The sequence below is a fragment of the Heterostelium album genome (assembly GCF_000004825.1).
Source record: "Heterostelium album PN500 unplaced genomic scaffold PPL_contig14, whole genome shotgun sequence".
Lineage (NCBI taxonomy): Eukaryota > Evosea > Eumycetozoa > Acytosteliales > Acytosteliaceae > Heterostelium > Heterostelium album.
Genome location: NW_008805091.1, coordinates 222,771 through 234,855, shown reverse-complemented (window position 1 = coordinate 234,855; position 12,085 = coordinate 222,771). Strand labels below are relative to the sequence as shown.

The 12,085-nt window shown below is 33.1% G+C and overlaps 1 protein-coding gene across 1 annotated transcript; it reads right to left on the bottom strand.

Moving 5' to 3' along the window:
- Positions 1-742: 742 nt before the first annotated feature.
- Positions 743-11,027, bottom strand: enlA (actin binding protein; the record flags this gene model as incomplete). Its single annotated transcript, XM_020577061.1, has 16 exons — positions 743-1,292; positions 1,363-1,547; positions 1,614-2,570; positions 2,674-2,959; positions 3,063-3,290; positions 3,369-3,850; positions 3,963-3,988; positions 5,042-6,222; positions 6,296-6,666; positions 6,744-7,880; positions 7,975-8,300; positions 8,388-8,571; positions 8,632-8,913; positions 8,951-9,016; positions 10,489-10,525; positions 10,813-11,027. The coding sequence occupies 16 exons, from the start codon at positions 11,025-11,027 to the stop codon at positions 743-745; spliced, it is 6,513 nt and encodes a 2,170-aa protein (XP_020433081.1).
- Positions 11,028-12,085: the final 1,058 nt, after the last annotated feature.

The window sequence follows — 12,085 nt, the reverse complement described above, 5'->3', positions numbered from 1 at the left end:
GATTATGGTGTGAGTGGAATAAAAAAGGAGAAATTTTGTTTTTTCCTAATTTAGTATATAATATTTAAAATAAAAACCATTCATTCCCTCTTTATTTTCCTTTTCAAGTTTTTTTTACCCCCAGGTTGTGCAAATAATTAGAGAAAAATTAAATATTTTTATTTTGTTTTTTTTATGTAGTTAAAAAAAATAGAAACAGTTTGTTGGTTTGGTCAGGATGCTGATTATTTCAATAATAAAAAAACACATAAAATTAAACCGTTTTCCAAAATTTCAATTCATACATTGCGTTCCACACAAGATGAGATTTTAATCAGCTCTAACAACACCAACAATAAATTATTATAATTTTGTTTTAAAAACCTAAACCTACAATGGGTACTAAAGAATTCAAATCATCGTTGATACAAAAGTCGATTACACTTGCAACTGAATTACTATCTCCTTCAAATCATTAAAAACATGTTTTGAATCGGGATCTCTATCATTAAAGTCAACAATAGTTCAAAGATTCTACAAAGCACAAAAACAACATCACTTCACTTTCAGTTTGAGAGTGATCCATTGAAACTAGGTTCAACATTCATTGATTAAACATTTACAATTGTGTGTGTTGTAATCATCTTTTATCTAGATTAAAAAACGACTAACGACTGCTTTGACGATAAACAAAAAAAAAAAAAAAAAAAAAGTATTGATATCAAGTTTGTTTTTTTTTTTAATATATTTTTTTAATTTAAATTTATTTCCAATTTAATATAACTACAATAACAGTGATATTGTCAGTTGAGCCTTTATCGAATGAATCATTGACGAGTGCTTCACTTATTTCCTTTGCATTTTTGCCTTGCTTGTGTAGTTTTGAGCACATGGTGGTTGCCTCTTCGTAGCTAACCTTGTCCCACAGACCGTCACAACCCATGATGATATAGTGATCCTTTGGTGTGAGATCGATCACCTGAGTGAACGGCTCTGATGTTACAAACTTTTTCTCACCTTCTTTGTATTCACGATCACCAAACGAACGTGCCACTGCCAGCGATCCAAATAAACGACCAAAAATAATCATACCACCCATCTCTGTAATTCTAATCTTTTCTTTTTCATCATTTGCCAAGTGCTTATAGGTTAGCAACTGAGTGTCATATACAGGTGATTTCGAAGAGGATGTTGCATTCTGTCGAGCAATTACACACTCGGAATCACCAACATTTGCTGTGTACAATGTATTACCAACAATCAACGCTGCAACACCTGTCGATCCACTCTTTTCACAAACTGGTATTACAAGTCTTTAATAATAACAATTAATAAATTAGTATATCCCAATATTGAATTCTCTAAATCAAACATTCTACATACTTATCGGCAGCATCAAAACCTTCTTTCATAGATTGTTCATAGTTACCAGAACTAAATGAACTTGATTCTACTATACACTTATGAACAATTGGTTCCAATGCTTGAGCAGTTTGAACTCCACCATGACCATCATAAACAGCATAATATGAACAATTCTCATTACTTGGAACTTGTTTAAACATTTCCTAAAAGAATAATAAATATTAATATATTGATTGTATTGTTGTTTAACAAATAAATATTTCTCTTACATTAAGATTATCAATGACAGCATGTGCATCCTCCATATTCTTTCTACGACCTTGTATTGAAGTGAATCCAGATTGAACTGATAATCCTTTTCCTTTTTTCTTTGGTTTAGATGTACCCACATTATTATTGTTAGTGGTGGTTGTAGCGGTAGCGGCAGCAGCAGCGGCGGCCTTTTTATCTTTAAGCTGTTGCTCCTTCTCCAATCTGATTCTCTCTTTTTCTTTTTCTTGTTTTTCCTTTTCCGCACGTTTCAATTCACTGGCAGCTCCCTTTTCTCTCTCCTTTTCTGCGCGTTGCTGCTCCTTCTCCAAACGCTGTTGTTCCTTCTCCACTCGCAATTGCTCCTTGTCCGGACGATTCTGTTGTTCTTTCTCCAAACGCTGTTGCTCCTTCTCCAAACGCTGTTGCTCTTTCTCCAAACGCAGCTGCTCCTTCTCACGTAGTTTCTCTGCTTTCTGTTCCTTTTTATCGACCTTTACTTTGGGTTTCTTTGTTGACGGTGAGGAGAGTGACAGCGGTGGTATGACAGACTCTGCCTGTGTTGATGATGTTGTTTGGTATATTGGGTCGGGATTGGTGAAGCTGGATGCAGTACTCGTACTAGCATTGCTCTGTGTATCGTCATCGAGTGACGATGCAGCGAGCGCACTGCTGATAGAGTTGTTTGACGATCCGATAACAGAGCCATTGGTATGATTGGCACGTGTCGATGTCGTAGAGGTTATTGCACTGCTGATTTCAATGTGATTGTCATTGAGTGGTTTGACAACGATACTACTTGAATGAGGAAGCACAGAAGTGGGATGAAGTGAACTCGATGGTATCGATTCGAACAGTCCACGATTTTCTGCATCTGGAATAATATAATCTAAAACTGAATCAAATTTCACTCTGGTATCCTCTTGATCCAATAAATTAATTGAATATGCTTGATAGGGTTTATTCTTTTCTACCAACTAAGTTTTAAAATAATAATAAAGGAATAGAAGATTAATAAGTTGTTTTTCAGTTCATATCATTATTATTATTATTATAATTATTATTATTAACTCAACTTACAATTTGAGTAAATTTGTTTGTTATATAATCTATTGCTTTTTTGTGATCAACACCTTCATTGTAATCTTCGAAACAGTGTTTAAGATCAAAGAACTTTAGTTTATGAACGAATGTCTCACTGGTGTTGAAAATCAAAAAGATGGAATGAGCTTTTTCGAAAACCTCTGAATTTGAAAATGACTCTAATGCTGCCAACGATTCCAACAAAATATTATTGTGATAATGATTGGTACAAGTGGGTGTTGGAATCAATGAAGTATTTAACAATTCATCTGCTGTATGATAACTATTATTAGAAACAAAATAATAATAATAATAATAATAATATTAGTAAATTGAATCAATAAACTATCAATTGTTTTTGTTTTTTTCAAACCCAACCAACTTACTCTTTTAATGAAACAACATAGAATACATAATGTGGTTCATGATATGCAATTGCATTCCAGTCTTTTCTCTGTATTGGTTTGGTTGGTGCGCATGTCAACTCCATCTTTAAACGTCTATAGGTGAGCGTTGAGTGTTGAGGATGGTCAACCTGTTCATATGCACTAATAATATCCAGTCTAGTTGGTGTAAACTCTGGTGAAAACACTCTAAACATATTCTCCATATAACTATTATTATTGTTTTTTGATTTTAAAATAAAATGTTAATATTTCAATTGTATCCATATATAAACTTAATTAACATACTATTTTGTACGACCAGGAGTTCTGTACTCTGGACAACAATTTGCATAGTGAAACATAGTTTGCATATCTGGATCTTCCCAAAGACATTTACAATCGTAGCCGAGTCGCAGAGGGAATCTAGGCAGACGATTCCTTGCCAATTCTATTGGCGTTGCCAATACACGTCTGACACGCTCAGTGTTATCCTCTGAGAATGAAATGTTGACGCGATCCGCATTCTCTATAAGTCTGATGAGTGTTGCGATCGTGTTTCCATAGATCAATCGCTGGTAGTACTTTGGATCGAGTAGTTTCGTACCGTACATGACATCGAGCTGGCGCTGCAGTGTTGTCTTTCCAGCCTCTGCAAGACCCATCACCAAGACACTGACTGAATAGTCATAGTCTTTGGGTTCCAGCGGTGCGGCGATCGCTGCCAGCGCCGGCGATGATGAAACCACCGAAGATGCATCGTCCGATGATTTCTTGGAGGATGACGTTGACTTTTTTAATATATTGAATTTACTAAACATTATTGACTAATACTATTACTAATACTATTACTACTACTACTACTTATCAACTTGTTTAATTTGATTGATTGACTTGACTGACTAACAAATAGTAAGTGACTAATCTATCTTAATCTAATTAAAATTACATATATACATAAAAACTAATAATAATAATAATAAATATAAATCTAAAATAAAAATCAATCACTTCTTTTTGTTTTGCTATTAAATGTTATATATAAAAAAGGGGTGATATCAATGTTGTTAAAAATTACAAAAAAAAAAACTATGATGTTGATTGGTCAGCTTTTTTTTTTAATCTTAATTTGGTGTTTTTTGTTTTAAAATAAAACTTTTACTATTAATTTATAAACAATTTAAAATTAAATTAATAAAAAAAATATATAATATTTTTTATAGACAGGTATTTATTCAATAATCAGCAAAAATTAAATTAAATCATCAAATTTGATATTAAAATTAATATACATATTTATTTATAATCTAATTATTATTATTACTATTGTTATTTTCTATTTTTTATTTTTATTTTTATTTTCTTTTTTTGTTTATTGTTATTTGTGTTTGTTATGTTTGTTTGTTTGTTTGTTTGATTACTGATTGATTGACTGAGATTAAAAAAAAACAAAAAAAATGTTAATTAACAATTAATCTGTGAACTTTATGTTTTTGTTTTTTTTTTTTAAAAAAAATTTCATATATGATCGTATAAGCACTATAAATAGAACCCCGATCTAAAACAAACACATGAAATTAAACAGTTTTGAGTGATACAAAATAACTATTCATTATGTTGATGTTGTTAGTATTGTGTTAATGATCATCATAATTAAAAATCATAAATTATAATTACGTGATTAATATTATATTTAATAAAAAAGTTGTAATATTATTTGTTTGTTTGTTTGTTTTGCCAATTTTTAATTTTTTAATTTATATTATGATATATATAGATAGATAAAGATTATTTTTCTTTTTAATCAATTTTATTATATTCTTGGAATGTCTCTACTATGTGTTTAATAGATTTCGAACGAACTTTTACGACATCTTCCCATAGTGCTTGAATGGGGTATTGTGCACTCCATGCCGAACTCAAAAAGTAACGTGCGTTCGACTCTACTTGCTCCTCAGAGAGTGTTGTTCCGGTGAAAATACATGATCTGTCGATTGTCTTTGGACTGAGTGCTTCCAATAGCTCCAAAAGGAACAGACTGTCTTGAAGGAATTGATCTTTAAATGATTGGATTGGTTTGACTTTGGTTGATTCCAAGTCTACTTTGCTGTTGCACCACTTGAGTGCTTCCTTTTGGTGTGCTGTAACAACGTCGATAGTTACCTTGTCTCCAAGATATCTACGTACCTGATTGAGAATGGCACGATTCGAACGGATGTCGCCATTGAGTAGATCGGTACCGGCAATACCGGCAACATTCAATTTGAACTTGTGACAAATCTCCATTGTATAGTTGAAGAGTTCCAGCTTCTTAAAGACACTGTTTGGTACGATCTTGAGTTTCTTTTGATCGACGGTACCGGCGGGCAACACCTTGTCAAAGATCTTCAAAAACAATGTTCCATCTCTAAAGTCCTCGAGGAGACTGCTTGCATCGACACCCAATCCCATCTGGTTGATCCACTCGAGAAGCTGTTGATCGTTGTTGCTCTGTTCGCTGGACTTGGCGACCTGATCGACAAGATGCTCATCAACACTAAAGTTGTAGGCAGGCAATGCAAGTGAAACACGCATTAAATCGGCAACAAACAACAAGTTGAGCTTGCTGTTCTCTGTCTCTACGATATCGCGTGGTGTCAACAGTGGCATACAACCGAGCTTCGAAGCCATATCCAAGACGATCTCTGCACGACGCTCCCAATCGCTCTCGCTGAGAATTTCATCCTTGCGACTGAGTTGTGGTGCGATAACCTCGAACAAGTAGGCGTAGTTCTCACAGTCCTCCATGTCGTCAGAGAAGTTATTGATTTGACGGTTACAGATCTTACGAAGATGATAGTTGAACCAACGAAGCATGACCTTCTCACGCTCCAGCTGTCTAAAGGAATTTCTAGTTTCGGCACGCATCAAATGGAAGAGAGAACGTTGCTTAGCGGGATCGGCCGCTTGCAACAAACAGGTTTCGACAATCTCCCAAACGATATTATGAAGATCCGATGTACTCAACGATGCCAAACTATCTTTGGTTATTGACTCGTGTTTGGCACCCAAAGCACGAGAACAATTGATGGCAACATTGAGATTGGATTTTGGTGATAGTTGGCTATTTCTCTTTACAACTCTTTCATCTATAGTACCTGGGAAAATTGAATTAATTAAATAACTACAAAATAAAAAAAAAGAATAAAGTTAGAATCAATCAAAATATTTCATCTTAATATATCTAATTTCATTACCATAAGATTTGACCATCCATAATCGATTTCAACATTTCAAATGGTGTAGATGGTAATAATTGTGAAATGGGTGAAGCTTGAAGTATATGTGTAATATATTTGGTGGCAAACAATCTCTTGGATACAACTTGAGTCTGGAATTCTTCTTCCCAGTTACCACCAACCTCTTCGTACACAGTGAGTAAAACATTGACTTGAGTGTCTAGATCTTCCGATAACAATTGTTCAACCTTGATGGTGTCAACACCAAACTCTTGTAACTCTTGTACAATGAGTTCTGCTTTCTCTGCATTCGATGTTAAATCCAATGCTCTCAATGTAAACGATTCTGGTTCCAACTTGTGTAACAAGTGAATATATTTATCCAAATTCTAAATAATAATAATAAACAAATAAAGTTAGAATATCGATCTATCAAACTTATAATTATAATATTCTTTCTACTTACAGCTTCAACTGATTGAAGATTTAATATTGGTTTGCTTGGTAATTTACAATCGGAGGTAATATAATTTGCCCATCCTACTAAAAGATTCTCTGGAGTAGCAAGTGATGCTTCGGAGAGTAAGTATTTGAGATCTGGTGTCTCTGCTTCGACCGATTCCAAACGAGCTTGCATCGATCTCAATCGCTTGGCGGCGATTTGACGTTGTTCCTCTTCTTGGTTCTCTTGTTCCAATTGTTGCAAGAGGTCGTCTGCTTCGTTCTCTTCTTGCTCTGCCAACAATCTCTCTTGTTCGATACGTTCTTGTTCGAGCAACATCTGTCTCTCTTGCTCCAATCTCTCGGTCTCCAATCTCTGTCTCTCGACCTCTGCCTCCAATCTGATTCTCTCGGACTCTCTTTCGCGTTCTTGTCTCTCCTGTTCCTTTCTTTCGGCTTCTTGACGCTCTGCCTCCTGGCGCTCTTGCTCTTTCTTCTCGGCTTCTTGACGTTCTTGTTCCAATCGCTCGACCTCCTTTCTGACACGCTCTTGTTCCTCTTCCAATCTCTTGGCAGATTCGATACGCTCCTGTTCGATACGCTCTTGTTCTTCCTTGAGCTTGATACGTTCGTCTTGCTCCATTTCCATCTGTTGCATCAACTCCTCCAGTCGTCGATCCTCTTCGAGTTGATCTTGCAATTGTTTCTGCTTCTCCAACTCGAGCTGTCTCTGTTTCTCAAGGAACTCTTCGTGTTGTCGCTTGAGTTGTTCCTCCTCTTCCTGTGCCTTTCTTCTGGCTTCTTCTGCCTCGCGTTCCACACGCTCTTGCTCTTCTTGTCTGGCGGCTTTCTCCTCTTCCTCCTTTGCCAGTCTTTGCTTTTCTTGTTCGGCAGCGGCAGCAGCGGCAACAGCTTCAGCTTCTTCCTTCTTTTTCTTTTTGGATTCATCCTCAGACTCTGAAGCATCGGACTCTTCATTGGCGCTATTACCCTTGACAACCAACGACATCTTACTTCCCTTACTTGCAACACCAAAGAAATGAGTCTCATAAGCAAACATTCTTCTCGAGAAATCAAGAATATCCACCCATTTCTTCATTTCAGTTGCACTATTTGCCAACATAACATAAGTTCTTGCTGGTGTAACAATTTCAAAACATGACTAAAAAAAGTAAATAGAAAAAAGAAGATAAAAGATAAAATTAATTAATATCATATTATCATTTAATATTTGATTGATTTGATTGATAACTTACTTTTGCATATTTATTTGGAATATCAGTAACATTTCTAACGGGTCTTACAGCTTGAACAGTTTTCATCCAGATGCAACCCATTTCAGGACCCAAACCCTTGGCTTTGTGATAGATTAACTTATTCTTTTTAAGTGTGTACCAACGTTTATTCCAATTCTTGATACCTTTCATAATATTTCCACCACGCTTTCTCATGATCCAACCTTCGCAATATGGTACTTTTACATAGAGGTTAACCTCACCCTTTGATGTCTTTAATAGACCTGTTGTACATTCACCTACATATCCTTGTTCTCTAATTGTCATATCACCTGACAATACCTCAACTACAAAACACAAAATTTAAATAAAATCAAAAATATTAATATTTTGTTTTGAATAAGTTTTAAAAAAAAAACTACAACAAGACATACCTTCATCTTCACTCATTGAGAATAACTCTGACTCTGAAATAGCACTGCTAACAGGTACTTGTGTCAAAATGTTTGTAATGGCATCAGCAACATTCATGGTATCGTCAACCATCACTGTCTTGTATTGATCACCTCCCTTTGTTACCTTAATAGGTCTATATCTTTTCTTGAATTCAACAAATTCCTAATGATCATTATATTAGTATTTACTATTTTTTTTTAACTAATCTATTTATTTATTTACCATTAATGCAGCTTCAGGTTTTGCACTGAATAACATTGCTTCTTTCTGATCTGTTTCACCTTCGAGTCCGTAGAAATCCAATGGATAGTCATCACGGAACCAAATTCCATTCTGGTCGTCACGTGGTGGTAAGAACAGACCATATTGTTCTGGATCAACCTCCAATTCCTTTGCAATGAAGAGACGAGCCTCTTTCACTGACTTTTTTGGAAAGAATTGAAACTTTTTGAATACCTTTTTGTCGACCAAACGAACCTTTAATTGTATGGTATCGCTCGACATCTTTTATACTATATATAAAGAAAATAAATAAATATACAACCAATCTCCTTCTTCTACTACTACTACTACTACTATTCTTTTTAACTATTTGTTTTGCTTTTGACTATTTTAAAACTTAAAAAACTGACTAAAATGTCTGACTGACTACTAATACTACAAATGTTTTTGATTATCTTTTCTCTATCTCTATACAAAAAAATCACTGCTATAATTAATTAATTATAATAATTATTGGATATTGTAAAAAATAAAAAAATTAAGTTATCAAGATTTAGTATTTTTTTTGCTTTTTTTTTTTTTTTTTTTTTTGTGTTGTTGAGATTAAGATACAATTATTATAAGATAAAATGAAACAACAATAATTTGATAAAATAAATATATATAATTTTAAATAAATAAATAAAATATTACTTGATGGTCTACCACTACTCTACTTTAATACAATAAATGTTACACAGGACCACTACCACCACTCCAAACAGATCAATTGGTTTGATCTAAAATAAAAAACCCAATAACAGAAACTGAAAATAATAAAAACAAATAAGATTGGTATTATATTACTATTCACCCAACAAAAATTGTGTTTATGTTGCTGTTGTTGTGTTGAATGTTTTGTTAATGTGAACTGTATTTATATAGGTGTTGTTAATCTAATCTAATTCTAATTTTGATCTTTAAATCAAAGTTTAAATATCTATTTTTTTCTTCTAAAAAAAGTAACAACAGTATTGCTGTTATCGACTGTTCTGTTATTGTTGATAATTTAAGGTTGATATTATTGACAACAATTGTTATAAAAAAGGGTTATAATAAATAATATTGTATGTGAGCAAAGATTGTTTTTTTTAAAAAAAATATTTTTTTTTTTTCAATTTTTTTTTTTCAAATATCTATAACGGTAATATTTTTATAATTATCTATCTATTTTTTTTTTTCTATATTTTTATTTGATTTGATTTGAAGATCTTATTAATTTTAATGTTTGATGTCTTACCAAAAAAATAAAATTGAGAAAGTTGATTTTATTTTGAAATAAATTAATTAATTATAGAATTCTCGATATCTATAAATCTAATATAAAATTGAATCTATGATTATTTGAATGGAAAAAATAAACCTAAGGTTAATTAGATTTTTGAAATTGATTGTTTTTTATTATAATAATAGTGTAAAATAGAAGACCCAGATCTGATCACTCTTTTTTTATTGTATACAAATGAAAGATAAAAAAATAAAAAATAAAAAAAATAAAATAAAAAAAATGGTTTTGAGATTTTTTGTGTTACAAAAAAATGGATATTTTTAAAAATTTTGTATGTTTTTTTTTTCAATTCACAGAATAAATTGTGGTTTTTTTTGACATTCATGACCTGTCATAAAATAGTTGTTGTTTTGCAAAAAAAAAAAAAAACACATATCCCAATATAATATATAAAATTTATTATTATGTTTTTTTGCAAATTAATTGATAAAAGTCAATTTAGTTTAGTTGATTGAAGTTGCTCAGATAAAAGTTTGGCACAAATTTCATCGACCAATGTTTTGTCTGCCCAGATCTAGATCTACACATACTTGAGAATTCCTTTGCCATGCTTCGGCTAAAACATAACTTTATGATTTGTTTTCTAAGTTATTATAACAATTCCCACCAGCATTTGGTAAGTTAATCAATTTAAATTACTTTATACATTCTATTATTGGGATATAAATATTAAAAGGAATACACCTCTTAAAAAAATTATTCCTTTAAAAAAAATTAAAATAAAATGCAGATGCAAAAAATACAATTTTATTTGTATTTCTCAAACACAATTGTGCATTTATGTTTATATCCTCCTATCACATAATCGTAATGACCACCAAAGTTTATACTTTTTTTTAAAGACTTAGACTCACCATCCAAATTCAATGCCGTGAAGTATCAGATGTCTCTTATCCCAGTACAATGTCGATTTACAAAATCTAAATTCTTTTGATCTTATTATACATGGCCATGATCCCGAAAGAATCAAAGGTAAACCTATTGTTGAAGACAAAAGTGAGAAGACCTTTGGTTTTTCATTCCCTTTCCTCGGTTGAGAAACCACTCTCTTGAAAATGAGGCAGATCATTGAAATTCATTGGGAGAGTGATTCATCTCCCGGGAGCCGAGTGAAGCACAATATCGTGCTCTGTATTGGAACCCCGGGAATTGGTAAATCAAGACTCCTCAAAGAGTATGGAAACTTAATACACCCAACAATGGTTTAGTCGCAATACCCCTCACGATATATCAGCATCGTTACCTCTTATGGTAACTCATCTTCAAGGTCCTTACTTTTCAGAAAAAGTACTATCCATCCAAAACGGTAGTGTAGTGGAACTTTCAAATCACCAACTAATCTATCCATAAACAAAAAGGAGAGGTTATTGTTCATGCCCACCGATTCCCCAACGAGAATTACAACGATTACTTTGACGAGGTTGGGTGTTTGGAACAACCACCCAGAAACTCTAATGTGTATCTGAATGCGGCTGGCGCCACGTGGGATTGGTTCTCATTCTACAAACAAGGTAAGGGATCTGTCTACCTAATGTTTAATGGAAAGCATACTATTGGTAGAGGGAGTCAGCTCACAATGGACACTATCAAAGAGGAGCATGAAAAGATCACTGGCAGCGAAAAGGAAGCCAAAAACCAATAAAATTGCCAGTTCTGCGACAATATTATCTGTCATAGTATAAAATCTCTCAAGAGATAAGATCACCACCAAAGATTATCTGCCTCCACATACTATAATTATAGATGCAGAGAACTCCCTCTCATTCTTTGGACCTATCGTTTCTTACATTGTCGACAATTTTGATTTTGTTGGTCCCCAACAACATAGGATTCGAAAGATTGTTGATTTCTGAAATTTCCACGATTTGTAGTTGGTATTCCTTTGTGACTTCTTTCTTTAGTTATTTAGTGTGTTCTTACTCTTGATTATGACGACGAAAAAAAAACCTTTTCTCTTTCCAACTACCACTTTTATCGCACAATATCTTTTAACAAATGTTTGGACACTTAGAGAAAATTCTGTGACCTATTTTAAAAAATGAACAAGAAACCAATTAGCTAAAATAAATCAGAGTTTAGTTCAAGAAAATTTATAGGGTATTAATATGAGTGATGCTTTAATTTTTT